Source organism: Pimephales promelas, chromosome 21, assembly GCF_988280905.1.
Source record: "Pimephales promelas chromosome 21, fPimPro1.hap1.1, whole genome shotgun sequence".
NCBI lineage: Eukaryota > Metazoa > Chordata > Actinopteri > Cypriniformes > Leuciscidae > Pimephales > Pimephales promelas.
Window position 1 is genome coordinate 15,766,004 of NC_142789.1, and position 21,078 is coordinate 15,787,081.

Consider the following 21,078-nt stretch of genomic DNA (forward strand, 5'->3'; position numbering starts at 1 on the left):
AGTCCTGTTAAAAATGCTTCAGAAATGCTTCAAAAAACAAGCAACATGCAAAACAACTAGCAGAATAAATTGGAGCTTATGGACATCGCTGGAACAACATGGAGGCCTGTGATGCAAACTCATGCATGACCCCAATGTGCCATTGTAATGAAGGCAGGGTTTGTTTGTTTTTTGCACAGCACTGCATCTCTCTCTCTCTCACTCTGTGTATCCGTCTATCTATTTCTCTCTCCAGACATGTACAATGATTTTAGCATGCATGCATAATTTGGAGCAGATAAGTGGCAACTGAAGCATTATGCCTATTAATAAATGAACAGTGTGTGAGACGCCAGAAGCTCAGTGACGGGAACACGAACAGAGCAAGGCTAAAGCAGGATAAGACCGTGAAAAACTGCATAGCTGATAGAAGCTGCTATTAGAAAGTGTTGTAGGCAGAGACACCGTCGTCAATGTTTAGGCCTGATCCTTGTTCTGTTTTTATTCTTTCTTTCTTTATATTTGAAGTTTGTGTTTAGCTTGGTTTGTCATTTAAGTTAATGTGTAGCTATAATTTAGTTTGATGTTACAATACTTTCTCATATCCCGACTTAATGTTGAGAGACAACTATGAGTAAACCATAACCTGATCCGGATATTAAGTCTGTAGTGTATTAAAACTGAAATGTCAACAATTTCACACCATGATATGATTTGAAATATAAGTGTATAACATTATTCAAACAAATAAGAGGGTTTCTAGTACATTGATCGTCTGTTTCTCAGTCTGCATGCAACTGAATTATGCTCAATCTCCAAATGCGTGATAATAACTCAAATACATAAAACTAAATTGTAAGTTTGCTTTTGCAAGTTGAATGCATGGAGATTTTGCACCTTTTTCTGATTTCCCCACTTATTTAGCATTCTCAATGTTCATGTCTTGACAAGCACAATCTGTCTCTGACTCTCTTAAACACTCCTTCTCATAATAGACGATCAGATCAAACACCTTTCAGGGGCAATCTTAAAATCAAGAGCATTAATCTATTTTTGAAATGAGAACAGAGGGTACGACTAATTTTAAATCACGTTTCTCCATGCGAAATGAATTCATTTCATTGGGATTGTAATACAATTCATTTATTCTGCTGTATTTTTTTTTTTTTCACTCAAGTATACACAGTTATTCCAATGCGTTCTCATCCTAGGGCGTCGTAAAGCGACACTTTTGAAATTTAGTCTAAATCCAATGCACATGGCACCCTTTAGCGTCAATATAACACGCACAGAGCTTTGTTCGGTTATGGTAGGTTTAGTGTTAGACCACTAGGAGGCGCCTTCTGGCCCATATATATATCTGCGTCTCATAGGCCCTGTTCACACCGCAAGTCTTAATGCTCAATTCTGATTTTTTGGTTTGGCTGTTCACATTACCTTTTTAAAACGTGGCCTATATCTGATTCCAATGTGAACTGTTTGCATGTTTCAAACTAACCCGCATGCGTAAAAGATCATTTGCTTCTTTAAAATTACATTTAAGACTCTTCAACTTCCTTTGGCTCTGCAGCCATGTTCTCCGGTGTCCCCGTTCCTCCATCCTGTGTGCTATTTTTTTTTTTTTTTTCAAAAACGGACCGGTTACGGTAGGAACCTTCAAGTTTGACTTGAATTGAAGTATCTCTTCATATATTAATTAGGTCTAACACCTCACTCTCCCTCCATTGACTCGCTCCACCATCACTGTTCTCCATCTGTATTCAAGTTTTTAATGTTACTGTCTGTGACTGTGTCTGTTTTGTCTAGTGCTTACTCGCCGGCGCAGATTGTAGATTGACGTCAGAGTCACATTAAATCCTTGGTTGTTCACACTGCGGACGCATTGAAAAAAAATCTGATCTGTGTTTGATTCAAATCTCATTTCAAAAAAATCAGATCTGGGCAAGATTTGAGTGTTCACTCTATCTCTGAAGAAGTCTGACCTGGTCACTTGACCCCCAAAAAATCGGATTTGGGCCATTTTTGTCTGCAGTGTGAACAGGGCCATGTTGACGCTAAAGGGTGCCATGTGCGTTGGATGTAGACGAAATGTCAAAAGCGTCAGTATATGACGCCTTGGGATGAGAACAGGCTGGTTATTCTCATCATGTGGTCAGACTGGTCAGGGAGGGGAATTCACAACTCCTGATAATATGATTTTATATATATATATATATATATATATATATATATATATATATGAAGAGTTCAGATGCAAAAGCCAAACTTGTATATTTAAGTTCAGTAATTTCACTTAAATAACAATTAATAGGTAATTATCATTGCCATTTAAGTGAAATTAATGAACTTAAAATACAAGTTTGATAAAAATTATCATTAAAAAAGAACATTTCAAATGGCATTTAGAGGCTTTTGCATCTGAACTCTTCATATATATATATATATATATATTATCTATACATTGTTTATTTGCATGCACTGGCTGCATGCTTAAGAACCTGATTCACTAAATAAATATAAGAAAAGTTACTGATATTTAACATGTGCAAAGTGTAATGCAATTTGCATAGCAAACATGGGAACCAACCCATCTTCTTTAGGCAGTTTTTACAGCGGTGTCCCTGCCCAAATTCAATTTCCTAAATGTCTGAAAAGATCTGTGAATGTTGCAGTTCCATTTAGAGTAACAGGCATCCCATAATGCACCATCAGCCGTTGACCTAAGTGTAACCTCAATGTAAATATGCGGGTTTGGTGCACAACTCTCTTTCTTTAGAAGTGCGAGGCATCATTCTTTTCCCCGTTTCTGCAGTTTTCTTATTAAGGCCTGTTGCTGAAGTCCCCAGCAGGCTGTGGTTATTTCATGGTAGTGTTAGAGTTGATTTAGAGTAACTTTGGGTGCTGGGGGCTCCGTAAGACAGCGTGGGTCGTGTAAAGCTATTTTGTGACACTCATTAAGGATTGATAGAGCCCATTTATTTTTGGTGTAATTACCTCTTCCATTACTTTTTACGACGAGTCTGGATGCAGCAGGGACTGCATGTTTATACAAAGCATTTCTTTAAGAACTCAGTATTCTGGTGGAATCGGTGTTTTTCATACATGTTTTTCAATCCCGGTGGGGACTTCAACCTGAATGCACAGTGACTCATGGGGACTCGTTTCATATGGGGACCTAAATTGAGGTCCCCATGAGGAAACAACCTTATAAATCATGCAGAATGAGATTTTTTTGAAAATGTAAATATGCAGAAAGTTGGCTAGGGTTCGCTAAATAAGGTAAGGGGATAGAAAACTGTTTAGAAAAAAAAAAAGTATAAAAAAAATTACATCTATGGAGAGACCGCACAAAGATAGTAATCCAGACATGTATGTGTGTGTGTGTGTGTGTGTGTGCGCGCGCACCCTGTATTTAAAAAAATAAATAAATAAATAAATAAAATATATATATATATATATATATATATATATATATATATATGCAGTATTAATATATATTATGTTATGTATGTATTGTTTGCATTTATTTAAAAAAATATTCAGTTTTTGTGAAATGGCTGGAGTTTATTGCTAATGTCACAAGTATTTTTATTTTTAAATATATTTACAATAAAACAAAAATAAAATGTAAAGCTCTCAAATGTATGTATTGACTTTAAATACATAGCAATGGTATATTTTTCTTGTAATATCATCCTCGAGTTACACCTATTGCTTCTTTAACAAACACGGTTTCCTGCAGGAATAAATAAGACGTTTCTTATCTGCTTAATTTCAACATCTACTCCTGTGGACTGAACAGGAAAGGTTATTTGTTTTGTTTGGTTTGATGTGTAAATCGTCCATGCATGCTGCCGGCTCTATAGGTAGGGGAAACTTTGAGAGATAAAGCAATGTGTGTCCATGTAAATAAACAAGCTGGACTTGTGTTGCTGAGCTGTGGCGAGGTCGTTGACTCCGTCTGAAAAACACCCAGGTTCTCTGAGCTCTCATATTCTGTTTGCTTGAGGCTATGTTTGAATGTGTGCATGCATTTTCTCTGATCCGAGCACCCACTGGTGCATGTGTCCACTGGCTGGTGTGTATTTACTTGTATGTATTTGCTTGTTTCGCCTCTCAGGGGAGGCAGAACTCAGCTGCAGGTTATTCTGGGTATGTGTACTAAAAAGAGGTTACAGATATTCGTATGAGTCTGTGAGTGGGTGTGTACCTAGTCTTAAAACACACAGATCTTCTACAGCTTTTGGAAAATTCCCGGAAACAGCTACATGTCATGTTCGTTTGCATGAACCAATTGTTCCTTCAAGCTTTCCTGACATCGCGGAAACGCTCTGAGACAGGCGATAAATTTGCAGCAGGACCATGAACTGATAAGCTTCAAGCTGCCTCTTTTTAATGCATTTACCAATGGGCCCTTTGGCTATTCTTGCATGTTGTTGTTGACTCAGAGGGCTCTATCTTGCACCCGGCGCAAATGACTTTATACACAAACGCATGTCTCATTCCTATTTTGCACCCACGTAAAGCGGGATTTTCCCCTCCACAGACGCACGTCGGTAAACTAGGAAATGAACTTGCGCTCCCTGGGCGGATCGGCGCAAAAAGGAGGCGTGTTTCGGTGCAAACATTCCCTGGTGATATTTTACACTTCCAGAAAACAATTGCACCTCTGACCAGAAAAAACCTGGTTTAAAGTCAGTGGCGCGTTGCGCGTTGTTCATAATGCTATTTTATGCGCGCATGCTTGGCCATAATGTTGCGGGTGCACAGCGCGCATACACTTTGAAGTTTGATTCTCTCATCAACACAGATGCAGCAGTTTTTATTTTGCAAATCATACATTATAACAAGGAAAAATATTAAAACATGAGGGAAATCATTGTGCTTTACATGAAGATGAAAAAACCTTACCCATTTTTTTAAAGGGTAATTGTAGTACTAAAGGATCAGACCTGTTTGCCCAATAGTTGCAAGAAACATACGTATATAATGTTTAACCGACGCTGATATGTGAGGATTTCTCCCATCCCCATACAACGTCACTTCTCTGTCTTTCACTGCCCTGACAAGAACGTTGGTCTCATCGGCTGTAAACGCTCCTGACGCCTGGCGCACCTGTTCTTAAAGGGTATGTTGGATGGCACTCTGATTGGTTTATTTCACGTTACGCCCAAACCACACCTATGAATAATGAAGCTACTTCAGACCAACCCCTTTTAGATTTGCGCCAGGCGCAAGAGGCATTTATCCCGCTGGGAAAATAGCAACAGCGCCGGGACCCGCCCACAAAGTTACTTGCGCCATGCGCTTTGACACTTGCGTTTCAGATCGTTAAAATAGGGCCCTGGGTCTTTTTAGTCTTTTTAGTTTAGTCCCTCCTGTGACTCAGGTTTCTGAGGAGCTACTTGAGATATACTGGCATGTGAATACACAGTTTGCCACCTTATATTACAGTATGAGAAAGCTTCTTGTTTTGAATGAGCAACAAAGTGTGAGTCCTGGCATTTGACCTGGACAAGGGAAAGTTGAGAGAACTTAAAATTTCAATGCAACCAAGGTTTGAAATTAACACCCGCCAGATGATACCCACTGCAAATGAGGCGGTAAGCCCCATGTAAGTCATGTAAGCCAAATCTGCTCAACTCGTGAGTCATCATGGTATATTAAAAACTGCGTATTGCGCAGAATCTGCGCATATCTGGCTTACTTGAACAAGATTAAAAAAGATAAAAAAGCATTTAATTAACAGAAAAGTCATTGTTATTTTTACTGTATATTGTACTGTATTGATCTCTCCATCCAAATAATTTTTTGGTGAAAAAGATGAGGATGAAAGGAAGAAAGGGAGGGAGGAGATGGCTGGATGTGCTTGAATAAGAACTGAATGAATGAAATCCAAAAATTATATATATATATATAGTCAAATTGGCCGGTGATTGAAAGAGTTAAATTTCAAACCCTGAAAGCAACTAAATGCATTCAGATATTTAGGTTCTCTAAACTAATGTCTTCAAATTGTCCAAAGTAACACTGTTTTGTCAATTTGTTCATTCTCTATACATTTAAAATACCTAATTCAGCCAAGAATTTAATTGAGGCAACTACAGATGTCTTGTACAGCAAATTATCAGTTATTAACAATAAATGTATCTATCGTTTAAGGTTCATTTGGGTTATTTATAGAACCCTAGGGTTCTGGACTAAATTTTAAAGAACACTTGCCAAAAAAATGGTTCCACTGTATACAAGGACAAATGTCTTAATTGATTGCCTAATACTTTCATGTTTTATGGGTTAATTTAAAATGTTCATTTGTCACATTGAAATCAATTGTGTATTCGTGCATGCATGAGTAAAGATTACAAATCTTTGTCCAGAAAACAAAACAACATTTGGAAAATCCTGTTGTTCTAACATGATTTTTTTTATGTTGAAGTAATTCACATTCACATTGTGACTAAAAAGACCATGTCAGTATTCTCATTCTCCTCGATCTTACAGCTGTCTTTGACACTGTTTGTCACAACCACTTACTTTCTCGTTTGGAGTCCTTGCTTGGCATCACTGGTGTTCCACTGTCCTGGTTCAAATCATATCTCACGGATAGACAACAGTTTGTTTCAATTGGGAATTTCAGATCTCCAAATTCACCCCTCTTACATGGTGTCCCCCAGGCTTCTGTCCTAGGTCCCCTGCTGTTCATAAATTACATCCTTCCTATTGGCCAGATTACCATTGTTATGCAGACGACACTCAGATTTACTGTACATTCACACCAATCCCACTGACACATTGTCCACTGACTCATTGTCATTATCCAATCTGGTTAGCTGCTTGAATGCTATTAAAAACTGGATGATTCAAAACTTTCTCAAACTTAATCAAGATAAGACAGAGGCTATTCTTATTTCCACCCCTAACATTCTAAAAAAAAACGTAAAAATCTGCAGCTATCAATCCCTGGCTATTTCACTACAACTTCTGCGGAAGTCAGAAATCTGGGCGTAATCTTTGATTCTACTCTTTCTTTTGAGTCACGTATTCAAAATATCACCAGAACATCTTTCTTTCATCACAAAAGTATATCTCCAAACTACGTCCCTCGCTCAACTCATCTGCAGCTGAAACACTTATACATGCATTTATCAAGGCTTGACTACTGCAATGCTCTATTTCTCGGCATTCTGGAAAAAATCCTAAATAGGCTGCAGTATGTCCTGGTGCTTACCCGCACCAGGCCCTGGGACCATGTTATTCCGGTCCTTCAGCAGTTACATTGCTTCCTGTCCACTACCGCATCCATTATAAAGTCCTTCTCCTTGTTTATGAGTCCCTACATAATCTGGCCTCATCCTACCTATCAGATCTCCTCACCCCATATTTGCAATCCCGCACCCTTTGCTCTAGTGATCTATGTCTCCTAGCAGTTCCTTCATCTCGACTTCGCTCCATGGGTGACAGGGCCTTTGGTGTGGCAGGTTCTAAAATATGGAATGCCCTACCACTTGATATCCGCCAAAGTACAAGTGTAACCATTTTTAAAACCAAATTAAAAACACATTTTTTTTTAGTTTAGCTTACTTGTCAGCCCGCTGATTTTGCTTGCACTGTCTTCACCTCTTGTTCAGTGCACTCATGTGTGCCATTTGAGGGTGTTTATATTTTCTCTCCATCTTGTCATTTTATGTACTGTATACTTCACAGTGTACTTTATACCTTTTGTATGTTCTTTACTATGCCAATTTTGTACAGTGTCCTTGGGTACCTTGAAAGGCGCTTTTCTAAATAAAATGTATTATTTATTATTATTATTATCTCCCCAGCCAGTGAGAGCTATAAGATTGCTCCAGACAACTCCACATTTAGTCTTTGTACCATTCACGCTTCATTTCCCTGCACATTTTTTAGAAATATGTCATGTGAGCAAAATTAATGTCAGCCCAGAGGGAGTAACATGTCGTGAGTTATCTTATGATTCTACAGAGCTCAAAACAGGCTTTTGGCTTCATTTTAAGCTGTTAGGAGTAAATATGTACTGCTAAAGGGGTAGTTTATCCAAAAATGAAAATTATGTCATTAATGACTCACCCTCATGTTGTTCCATGAGCTCTGCTCATCTTCGGAACACAGTTTAAGATATTTTAAAGTCCGATAGTTTTCTGTCCCTTCATTGAAAATGAATTACAATATACTGTCCTTGTCCAGAAAGGAAATAGAGACATTAGAAAAGTAGGCCATGTGACATCAGTGGGTTAGTTATACATTTGAAGCATCGAAAATACATTTTGGTCCAAAAATAACAAAAACTACGACTTTATTCAGCATTGTTTACTCAGCATTCCCTTCCGGTACTGTTGTCAAGCCTCGTTCGGTGACGCTGGTGACGTAAGACACTGCTGACGTGTTATCTGATGCGCCCAAGCTTTGTTTACAGTCTGAGGGAGACACACGCTGTAAACAAAACAATCTTCGCAAACATGAATAAAAGGATTTCGACACAGAGGAAGACTTGCATTTTTTTTGCCCAGCCATATTTACTTGAACCCGGATACACGGACGTACAAGATAACGTGTCAGCAGCGTCTTACGTCACCAGCGTAACTGCGGACTCGTGAACGTGGATTGACAACAGAACTGGAAGACAATACAATGCTGAATAAAGTCGTAGGTTTTGTTATTTTTGGACCAAAATGTATTTTCGCCCACTAACCCACTGATGTCACATGAACTACTTTGATGATGTCTCTATTTCCTTTCTGGACATGGACAGTATACCGTAAATACATTTTCAATGGAGGGACAGAAAACTCACGGACTAAATCTAAAATATCTTAAACTGTGTTCCAAATATGAACGGAACGGAGGTCTTACGGGCTTGGAACGACATGAGGGTGAGTCATTAATGACATAATTTAAATTTTTGGGTGAACTAACCCTTTAAATGCATGCAGGGATGGAATTCAGATGGGTGTTATAGATGAGAAGTTAAATTTCGGTTGCCAGCGCTGAAAGCTGAAGCTATTAAACATAAATGCATGATAACAGCTCGTTCATATTCCCTTAGATGAAGCGTGTTGATTTAAATTTCTTATGCTAATCAATAAGAGAAGCCTCTGAATGCAATACTGAAACAGACTCAGTTGGTTTTACTTGAAGAAAAAAATATTTCTTATGCATGGTTTGTGTTGGTTGATATGAAAGTATCATAAGTCTGACCTAGAAACAGGTGGCACAAAAACAGTACTCATTTAATATTTTAGAATAAGAGAATTCAAGACAACAGAACATTTTAACAACAGTTATGGCCCGTCTAAATGTCCTGTTCCTGGAGCTGCATGGGATGCATATCCAGGGCACAAAGTCACATGATTTTCCACCACATCCCAAAGATGCTCTGAGTCTTTTGGGTTGAGATCTGGTGACTGTGGGGGCCATTTTAGTACAGTGAACTCATTGTCATGTTCAAGAAACCAATATGAAATGATGATTCAAGCTTTGTGACATGGTGCATTATCCTGCTGGAAGTAGCCATCAGAGGATGGACGTGGTCAGAAACAATGCTCAGGTAGGCTGCGGCATTTAAACAATGCCCAATTGGCAATAAGGGGCCTAAAGTGTCCCAAGAAAACATCCCCCACACCATTACACCACCACCACCAGCCTGCACAGTGGTAACAAGGCATGATGGATCCATGTTATCATTCTTTTTACACCAAATTCTGACTCTACCATCTGAATGTCTCGAGACTCGTCAGACCAGGCAACATTTTTCCAGTCTTCAACTGTTTAATTTTGGTGAGCTCTTGCAAATTGTTGCTTCTTTTTTTTCTATTTGTAGTGAAGATGAGTGTTGTAGCCCATCCGCTGCAAGATTGTGGCTTTACAAATGCTTTGCTGAATACCTCGGTTGTAACGAGTGGTTATTTCAGTCAAAGTTGCTCTTCTATGAGCTTGAATCAGTCGGCCCATTCTCCTCTGACCTCTAGCTTCAACAAGGCATTTTCGCCCACAGGACTGCCGCTGGATGTTTTTCCCTTTTCACACCATTCTTTGTAAACCCTAGAAATGGTTGTGATGAGATGTTTTTATCTGAGATGTTTTAAGGTGGTGTGGATGTGCTTGGAAAAAGGACATGAGGGCAGAATCATGACACCCTCAAAATTTCTGATTGAGAGACTGGTGAAGAGAGAGAGCATTTGATAAATATAAAATAGCTTGTAAACTTCAGAAAATAAAAGCATTAGAGTCACTTTCCTTCAGGCTGTGCTGTAATTAAGCCATGTTTGATGAAAACCGTGAATTAGTCTGGTTAGCTGCACTTTTGTGTGCTTTGCCTGTACAATACATTACGGTTTAATGGGTGCCATTTGAGAATGAGTACCTCTCCACACTAGAGTAATTTCTAATCAGAGTGTTTTCTCTCCCAGCTCTCTGTCTAACTCCTCCAACTACCCCCCTTTCTCTTGCACTCTATACATTGCAGGCTCTATCATGACTGATATTAATCCTGTGATGGAAATGAGACTCTGGTAATTATTCTTGTTAAAAATCACAAGTGTGTGTTGGATTTTCAGGTATGACACTTACCACATGTATTCCTGTCACCACAATGTGAAAACATTCACACATCTCTTCCTGTTATTAATCTTGTCATTATAGTTCTTGATATCACTAAACAGCACCAGTTTGCAAATGAGCAACTATTTTAGTAAAGGGTCGGGGGGAGAGAAACAATTTTTTTAGGGATTTTTTGATGTGTTAAAAGTTAAAAAGAACAGGATTTGTGCTTTTTATCACTTAACATAGGATATCGAGACTACGGCCATAACATACATTAAGGATGGCGTTACGTCAACAAAATAATGTTGTGACCACAAAATATGATCATCTTCCCACAAGTTGATTTGTTGTAGCCACGAAAAAACTAAGTGAAGTGAAGTCACCGTACTATCTATATCCACAAGCAGAAATAAATCCATCGGACACCATGTAAGCAGCAAGAGGAATGCTTGGAAAAAAGTGTGTCAGAGCTGTTTTAATTACTCTGAACCCTTTGCTCCACTGCTCCATTCCACACTCCTTCATTACTGTGCTTTTAATTAGCCTTTGACTCAACAAAAACACTAAAGCATTGATTCCCTTAAAGGTAAGCTCTATGTGCTACAGTAATAACCCTGGGTCTAGAAAGGCCTGATGGGAGAATGACCATGTTGAACTGATTGATGTGACCCACCTCAAACATAACCTCAAGGGAGGGAAAGGGAGAAAATGTAGGAGGAAGAAGAGGTTAATTTTGCAGTAACACTTTAAAATAAGGTTTCTATGTTAAAATAATACAATGAAAGAACAATGATCAATACTTCTACATCATTTTTTAGTGTGTAATGTTGCTGTTTAAGCTTAAAAAGTTCTGCAAACTTACCATTCCAAAGAGTTATTTTCAATGAAAAAAAGAGACCTAGTTGAGTTCTGTTAGTGTGTTGAAACGTGTCGGTTATAATCAGGGACCTGACTCCTAAACAAGCTTGAAGCTGTTGACCAATAACAACACACTTATCCAGCCGACCAATCAGAGTACATTGTGCTTTTTGGAGTTTTGCTATAAATGACGGATATGGCATCTGAGGACTATTTCTCATTTTTCTCAGTTATTTTGCTTTATTTCCAGATTCAATCAACATGCAGTACAATCTGTATCTTTTATTTAGAATACAAATGTCATTAACGTCTTTTAGTTTGATTTAAAGCGTTATTTTTGAAGAGTGCACGTGTGAACATGCTCTACGCCGTATTATGTACTAGAGCATGTTCACACATGCACTCTTCAAAAAAAAAATATCCGTTTGCTGTGGTTGGTTCTTGTCACATGACCTACGGTGCGCTTGCAGCATTCTAAAAAAGTTGAGATGTTTTCATCTGACATGTTTTGAGGTGGCGTGGATGTGCTTGGAAAAAATGAGTGCGTTTGAAATAGCGAACTTGAGCGATATGTGAACAGGCCATGAAATAGTATATTGCTCATTGTTAGTTCATGTTAGCTAAAGCATTTACTGATGTCAAGAAATGAGCAATTTTACTAGTATCAAGCATGCTTCTGACATCACTTACCTTTGAGCGATAGTTCATCCAAAAATGGAAGTTATGTCATCATTTCTTCACTCTCATATAGTTCAAAACCATTCATATATTTATCAAAATCCTTACTATATTTGTTCTGTGGAACACAAAGATAGAAAAAAAAAGAAAAAAAAAAGCAACGACTATTCCTTTAATTCCCAAGCACACGGTCATAAAGCAAAGAGATCTTCTCCCCGTACTCTCTCACACCTACACACACATTCGCACAGTTAATGGAGTGGTGATTACCTGAAGTAGCTAACAGAAACATGGTGTGAATGAGTTTAGCCTCAGCAGCAGGGCTGGAATGACCATTTGTCTTCTGTGAAATTCAACATTGCGCTAGCTCACAGTCCAGAAGTATCATTACCCCACGCTCATTCTGGGCACAGATGGTGCCAGTGTATGATGGTTTAATGTCCACCTGTCTGATGGCTGTACAAAAAGCTGCCTCTCTGGCCTCTCTTGATCTCTCGCCGTCACCCACATACAGATTAATGTAGCAAACACACCCGCACACACACACACTTATGCTGCCACGTGATGTAAAAAGCATTAAATCCCAAATGAAAGACTCCTTGCGGTAGGTAAACCTATTATTAGCTTCCATTAGACTCACCTCAAGCCATTATAGTCAAACTCAATAAGATACCGTGCAAGGAAATAGACCTTCTGTGTCACATCGTTTGCGATTTGAGCCAGCAACATGCACATAAAACAGATATACTGAAAGGCGTTTTATTGTTACTGGATAAAAGTGTTCTGTAAATGTTCTCTGCGGTCTGATTTATCTCTGAGCTTGTGCAAGATTAATAACAGAAGCAATTATGGGCAAGGAGAGTTTTGAGGGCCAATCATTAAAATGTGGTAACATATGTTAAACCCTTTAGTCAACATTGGGACGATCAATCCTAAAGTCGCACAAATCAGTTAAACACATTTCATGTGAGAAATATAATCAATGACTTCCAATTTATCAAGTGTAATAGTTGTAATGCTTTGGACTTTTTTAAATATGTTTTTATTTTTTGTAATCTTATCTTATTTTTTGTATTATATTTCTATATTCTCTCGTTTAGAGAGTGTTCATTCTGATGAATTTTGGTCTAATTTGTTCAATGCAGAATTTTTTTATATACTAGATTTCTACACTTCTTTCACTTTGAAAGTGTCATTACGCCTTTTCTGTAAACCACTGACAAAGTCATCTCTATTTTGTCATATGCTTTATTTTGTATTGCTTTTATTTTATTTCCTTCATAATTTCTTTAAGACTGTGTTATCTTACCTGTCTTGCTCAACCCGGTCTCATCCCAAGACGTCATATAACTGACGTTTTGGGACGTCTTTTGACCATACGTCAATATTCGCCTTTTTAGGGCCCCCTTAAACGTCGGTAGATGAGGTTATGGGATCCTAACTCTACCCCATACCTAAACCTAACCCTAAACCTAACCCGTCACCTAACTGACGTTAAAGGTAAAGCGTCAGTTGTATGACGGCCCGGGATCGCCATCTACCGACGTTTAAGGGGGCCCTAAAAAGGCGGATATTGACGTATGGTCAAAATACGTCCCAAAACGTCAGTTATATGACTTTTTGGGATGAGACTGTGTTATCTTGGGTGTGTATTTTGAAGTTAATCCCTGTCTGGTCTCCTTTTTGTAAGTCATTCTGTAGTTTTCTTGTTGATTTGTTCTCTGATTGTTCCCAAGTGTGTCTTATTTGCCTATTACCCTTTGTGTATTTAAACTCTGTTTTCTGTGTTGTTTGAGTCTTGTCCTGTAATTGTTGTATCATACTCAGTTTTGTCCTTGGCATTTTTGGCTGTTTTTATTCATCTAGATGTATTTTTATTCTGTTCATAATCTTTAATCTCTTTTGTTTCTGACTTTTATGTTCTATTCCTATTCCTAAAATCAACATTTATTGCATTTTATATTCCTATTTTTGTGTAATATACTCTTTTAAATAATATTGTAATATTCAATATGTACTGAATGCAGTCAAATATTAATGTCACTGATGGTGGATCTGGTGAAGAAGCTGTCAGCGATCAAAATATTGATTTTGAAGATCTTGAAAATGATAGTTTTAAAAAATGTTTGGGATCACAGAGTGAGCCAGGTGCTGAAAGTACTAGGAAAATGAGCTCTGACAAGGACAGTGATGATGCAATAAAATATCTGCTCAAACCGAACCCTTCCAAACTCCAAAAGGTAACAAAATGTGCTTTATTTTATTCGTAATTGGTACTCTAATATATGGAATTTTCTATTATCGCGACAGGTAGAGATCTGTATGTGTTAGATCCTGGTCGTTAAAGACCCGAATATGTAATAATGATTGGCGAAACATGCATTTAAGGGTCAAGCCAGGTCAGCACAGTGTTTTTTTTTAAAAGGAAGTGTTCAGTACTTGGGTTCTGGCTTTTCTTTCACTGCTTTGACTCTATACCTAAAATTAGAGGACACGCATTGGTTAGTGGAAATGTTGTTTCAGGAATATATCCTACTTTAAGTGCTTTGACGCATGGCAAACAGGTCGACAGTTTAAGCAATTTGTTGTGTTTAAGGCTTGTTATACTGTCTCCCTCTGGTCACAAATGCTTCTGGCTGAGAAAAAGCTAAAACATTCAATTACCTCCAGGTAAATGTTTTGTCGTTTTATCAGAGCACATTTTAATGGCCGTTTGTTTGTTTGTGAATATTGTAGAAGTCCACAATTTTTCATTTTGTGTCTCAGCTCGTTTTCTGAAGTCAAAAACCAAGATGAAAACATTTCTGGGCCAGTATTGGATCAATGAACTAGCCTGGATTTTAAAGCTTTAGTGCTAGACAGAGCCGTAAAGAACCTATTCCTCATGGCAAGCCATTCACATCTTCATGGAAATCCACATTCCGCAATAATGACAAATAAAAACACCATGGGGAGCAATGATTCACTCTAACTGAATAAGTATGAGAATCTTTGGAAAGCATTGGAAAGCCATATACGGAGTAGTCAAATAGACAATAGGCATTTAAAGCTGTTAACAGAGGTTAAAAAAGTCCTGGGGGATTTGAGGAGATCTTTTGTGGTTTCAGGTATTTCTGTGAACACTGAGATATTATGGAGTTTATAGAGAGCACAGTAGTGATAGGTCCAGAATGAGCTGTCATGAGTGTTTTGAGTGTAATCCTGTCAGCATGATTGGGTTGATGTTTTAATGAGAGGTATGAGAGACATACGTTTGTGTTGCCAAACACGCTGGAACAAATGGATGCCTCCTGCTCAAATGTGAGGACTGATGACAGCGCAGCAACGGTAATCATGTCCATCGCTGGCCTAGCACTATTAGTTTTACATTGCTCACTCTGACCCTGAAGCAGGAGTTTGATAAAGACTGGAAAGGCAAAGAGATCAAGCAAAGCACACTGTAATGTCCTCTCTGTTATAGATGGTAACTGATAAATCGGCAGTATTAAAATGATATACCAAGTAAATAAGTTAGTAATAGCATAAATTACCATTGAACTTCTATACTATACTATACTATAATTACTAAAAGGTACAATCAGTGGTTTTAAATGTTTGTGATTTAGGCACCAAATCAATGTACAATGTGCAACAATTTATATTAATTTTGAGATTTGCTAAAGATTTACTGTGACTTATTCAATCATGCCTATTGTTTTATAAGATTAATGTTAGGTAAGCATTAGATAATTGAAAATAGGGGAAATGCATGATAAAATGCATGATCAAATATCCATTAATATATGTTATATTTAAAAAAAAAAATCTGTAAATAAAAAAACAGCCAATTATTATTCAATATTGAAAGTAGAAGAAAAATATCTTAATATTGAATAACATATATATATCAAATATATATATGTATATATATATTGTATGTTTAAGTTCAGTAATTTCACTTAAATTGTAATGAAGATTACCTGTTAATTGTCATTTAAGTGAAATTACTGAACTTGAATATATAAGATTGATAAAAATGATCATTCTAGAAGAAATTTTCAAATGGCACTTAGAGGCTTTTGCATCTGAACTCTTCATATATATATATATATATATATATATATATATATATATATATACAGTATATGTATATATATATATATATATATATATATGTATATATATATATATATATATATATGTGTATATATGCTAATATTGGCTGGTATATCAAATATTGAATGATGTTGATAAATTCAATCTCTAACTATTGCCACACTGTATTTATCCAATTTTGACCAGTACACATACAAATTTATTCATTTTTTTACCAAATATCCAATATCAACTTAAATTCAAAACTATCCGCCAATAATCAATGTGAAATTGATAAATTGTGCATCTCGAAAAAACTGGTGGAAAATAGGGCGAACAACGTCTTCTCCATTTTCCTTCCCTCTTCTTCATATGTTCTCGCTCAGTATGGAGCAATTTCTCTGGTGTGTCCTCGTATGAGCTGTGGTGTAATTGAGGGATGTGGGAGCGGATGGGTGGACATCTGTCAGGGGAAGATAAAGAGGGTTTCCTCGGGTGTTGGAGAAAGGGGAGCATCTGATGGAGGGCCTTGCTGCAGCAACCCCACTAGCTGAATTACCTGGCCACTTTATAATTGTGTGAGAGGGGCGCTTCCAAAAGCTATGTCATTACTCAACCGGTCCGGCCTGGCCCAGCGAGAGAGCTCCCTCCCCTCCCTCTTGCTCGTTTCCCGTCCTGCGCTTCTGTGCTCCTCTGTTCCCTTGTTCTCTCCTTACTTGGTGTTGGTGCGGAGCTGGGAGCCCACTGTTTGAGGGGGGAACCATTACCTCTCATCAATCCCCCAGCTCAGGGTGCTCGCTATTGTTATGGTGACCCACTAGTAGCTTTTGCGCATTCTGATCTTTTCACTTTCTTTTTTCCTCTTTTAGTCACAATGGGGTGCACTTTGCCGCAGTGCATATTGTCCAGCTGCAGATATCCTGTGAAGTGTGTATGTTGAAGGGCAAATAGCACGGAAATGATTGCGAGGACTTCATAATTGCACTGTCTCAAGGCACTTTATTAAAAATGAGTCTTACCTATTCAGTCATATAAATGCTATTACTGTATATCTCCACATTGTCTTCTCAGACCAAACCATGACAGAACCCTCACCTTCTTGCGCTCCTCATAAAAGCCCTTGTTTACATCACACAAGGGTAAAAGGCTTGTCATTTAGATAAGATAATCAGGATGCTTCAAGGGCAATTTGCAACACAGGGAGAAGAAAGAATACATGGTAATTACATAGAAAGCCTAGCAGTAAGAGTCTGTTGAAGAGCCTATAATTTTCTCTTTAGAGGCTTTTACAAGGCCCATTTGCTCTAATGCTGTTTTAACTGATGACTTTGGACGTTCTTTGGACATTAATCTAATTAAGGTGCAGAGGCTTCAGGTCTTTTTTTTTATTTATTTATTTTCGTTCGTCTTCTTACCATCATGGATTTAAGTAAATATTTATAAAATACCCACATGCCGACAAAAATAGGAAATAATCTTGATTTTTTGTTGAAAATATGTTCAGTGTTCCCATCCAATATTTATTTTTATTGCTTTATACAAGACAAAACAAGATGATACCATCAATCCAAAACACATAAAACAGAAAGTAGGTGTAATTATGTGAAAAATGTGTGCAAAATTGTTTTGAGTATCTGTATATCTCTATTATAAATTTCCTAATATGTGTAGAACAATGCTCATTATATATAATATATGTATAGCAAAAGTAATAATCAAAGATATATACTGTACCACTGATTTAGTAAATTACCAGAGAAATGGTGAGGTTGTTGAGAGAAGATGAAAAAAAAGAAGAGAAAGAATATATATATATATATATATATATATATATATATAATGAGGATCAATATTTCGATAGGAATTTTTTATCACTTTCATGCTGTATGTCTTTTTTAATGACCATTGAAAAGAACCTGAATCTTGTTGATAATTAATGACGGATGATCATCAAAACGTGGAAAAGTGTAAGGTTTCTGAACAGAATATAAGTGAAATCAATGATACACATGTTACATGTACTTACTTTAGTAATAATAACAGTACGTTTAACATAATTACATGCAACTAACCCTAAACTAAGCCCCAATCATATCTCTAACCCTATAGTAAGTATGTTATTAATTAATACTACTCAGTGCTTGTGTAATTACACAGTAATTAATGTATAATTACATAGTAACAAGGACATCTCAAAATAAATTGTAACCAAACCAATAACTGGGTCACTATAAAAGCAGAGTGATATGATGTGAGTTTATTTAATTTGATACAATATTTTTATTTTAAGTTGTAGTTATATTTTTATTTTATATTTATATTTTATGTAGTAGGCCTATATATAGTGTGGGATAATGAAATATTTAAAATGTAAAGAAATTAAGCTTCTTAACTGTTGCTTTGGCTGGAGGTAACTTGATGATGTATTTATGCTTGCTTTATATTTTATTTTTTGGTCCTTGTGAGAATTTATTATTTGAATATTATATGGAATATTATTTGGCTGACCCTCCTGCTGTAAAGTAAGCTGAAACCATTTTTACTCATACACAACCCACACGCTAATAGAAATGAGGCTTCTCTTGCTGCTCAATTTTTGTCATATTTATGGAAGTATGGAAGCTAAAAGTTCAAAGAAACCTTCCTTACTTCTATAGGCCGTGGATTCTGTGAAATCGTGTTCTTCTCTCACTGCTGACTCAAATGTGTACTTGTCACTGATTTGCTTGAATCTCTGGTGTGTGTTACCAAAAATGTGTATTTCTAATGCATGTCATGTATCAAACTGCTTCAGATCAAACTAAAATATGTGCATTTTTATTCTGGCACTTTATTCTGGCACTATGTCGAAGGTGGAGTATCTCATATGTGCCACTGATGTACGTGTGTGTCTGTATCCACAGAGGGAGGAACATGTGAGGTCATCGCAGCGCACCGGTGTTGCAACAAGAACCGCATTGAAGAACGCTCCCAGACGGTCAAGTGCTCGTGTTTACCGGGAAAAGTGGCCGGCACAACAAGGAACAAACCCTCCTGTGTAGACGGTAGGAATCCAGATCTGACTTTGCAGAAACAATATGCTAAAAAATTTCATGTTACCCAAAATTTAGCATCATTTATGTGCATAAGTAGCCTGGGAAAACCCAGACAACTTCCGACAAATTTAGATTTGCTCTGCAATTTAATCTGCAATTTTAGCAAAGAGCTCATTCAAGCCCATTTCTAACCCGTCGAAATCACAGCACCAATCAGAAACGTTGGGCGGGCTTTACACGAGGACAACAGTGCAGCAAGGAACTAGGGGTGTGACGGTGTGCGCGGCAAAAATGACCTCTTCGGTGCGCAAGACCGGCAAGACCCCGTTTCGCTTGGCGCTTTTTTTGTAACAGCACCCACGGTGCCGCGTCCGAGGATGAACAACTTAGGCCTCGTTTACACTGCAGGTCTTGATGCCCAATTCGGATTTGTTGCCTATATCTGATTTTTTTAACTGTCTGTTTACACGTTCTTTAAATTGTGGCCCATATCCAATTCATGTGTTTACACTTGCCGTATCTGAAACATATCGCACATGCTTACAGGGTTAAATTATCTTGCACACATGGACGAACACGAAATATGCTTCATGCTCTGCGATATGCGAAGTTGCAAAACACCACTTTTGAATAAGAAACAATGTCTATAAAACTCGTTAAAACTCCACGAATCACACGCGTATCGGTGAGAACACTCGTTAAAACAGCATACACACCCGAACTTGACTGCACTTCACATGTTTGACATTATTGATACTGCTTTTATTTGTACTGCAATGGACCGATCTATGGGACATTTAGCCTTAAAATAAAGGGATTACTTTGCTGTTCACTGTCATACAATAAAGAGCCTGCACAGAGACAGCAAATGTAAATGAACACAAAAAAAAACTGCCTAGAGCCTGTACTTACACAACACTGACAGTGGAGTTGCGCTCAGGAGACCTTCTGCGCGTCTGTTTTAAAAATATAATTGAGCATGTTAATAGTCCTAGCACGTTTTAAATAGCCCACTTAAAGTGTTTATTACAAATAAATTACTAAATGCTTAAAATAAATGTAAATGAACAATTTTCGGCACATTTACAATCCTGTGAAAACACCTCCCGTGCCCGTACAGACCGTATCGTCGGCCATCCATCCCTTTGCAGAAGCACGTCGGGGGTTTCTCTCGTCATTAAACCGCGGAGACGTCACCTAATGCCTCAGAAGATCCGATCTGCCCTGTTTACATGACAGTCGCATTGGCACATATCCGATTTATTTCCACATATGAATGAGGCCTGAAACCGATCTGGAAATATCCGAATGCATGCGTTTTTTTTGTTTGTTTTTTTTACTGTTTACACTGTCATAGAACAAATCGGATCTGTGTCACATATGAGCAAAAAATCGGAATTGGGTCACATTTCATTGACAGTGTAAACAAGGCCTTAGAGTCGAATCTGCCTGAGCATGTACGTCTCAATGCGTGTCTAAATTCATTGTAAAGTTTTTTTGTTAATGTTTTGTTTACTGTGTGTGATTTATTTTATGGAAAGCACATTCACTTCTAGTTGTCTTGCTGTTAATTTGAAATAAACGTAGAGCAAGTAGCTAATCAGTATTTGCTCGTTTATTCAAACTAAGTTGTTCTGTAACAGACGAACGTTTCTCTGCATGCATCATCTCCTTCATCGCTCTGGTTGGTTTTAGGTCTATCCAATTGCGTCCAGAGGCATTTGAGCTAGTACGTCCGTTGGTGACGCGCTTTTGGAAATGATTTCTCTATGAAGCTTTGCCAGACCATAACTCAGTTGCAATTGAGAATGATTTGGTTTTAACCAGGCTAGTGCATAAGTAATTTTCACAATTGGATGTAGTGAAATGTTCTGGGAAAAAAATGTATATATTC

General features: G+C 37.6%; 1 protein-coding gene across 5 annotated transcripts in view; it reads left to right on the plus strand.

The window, feature by feature from the left end:
* The window catches only part of tafa1b (TAFA chemokine like family member 1b), a 195,468-nt gene that overhangs the window by 143,508 nt on the left and 30,882 nt on the right, over window positions 1-21,078 (plus strand). For all 5 annotated transcript variants that reach the window (XR_005623111.2, XR_016148486.1, XR_005623109.2 and 2 more), the window contains exon 3: window positions 19,053-19,193. Coding sequence is in view for 1 of the 5 variants with exons in the window: in XM_039673543.2 (XP_039529477.1) it covers window positions 19,053-19,193 (141 nt within the window). In the remaining 4 variants the exon portion in view is untranslated. The remainder of the gene's footprint in view (window positions 1-19,052; window positions 19,194-21,078) is intronic.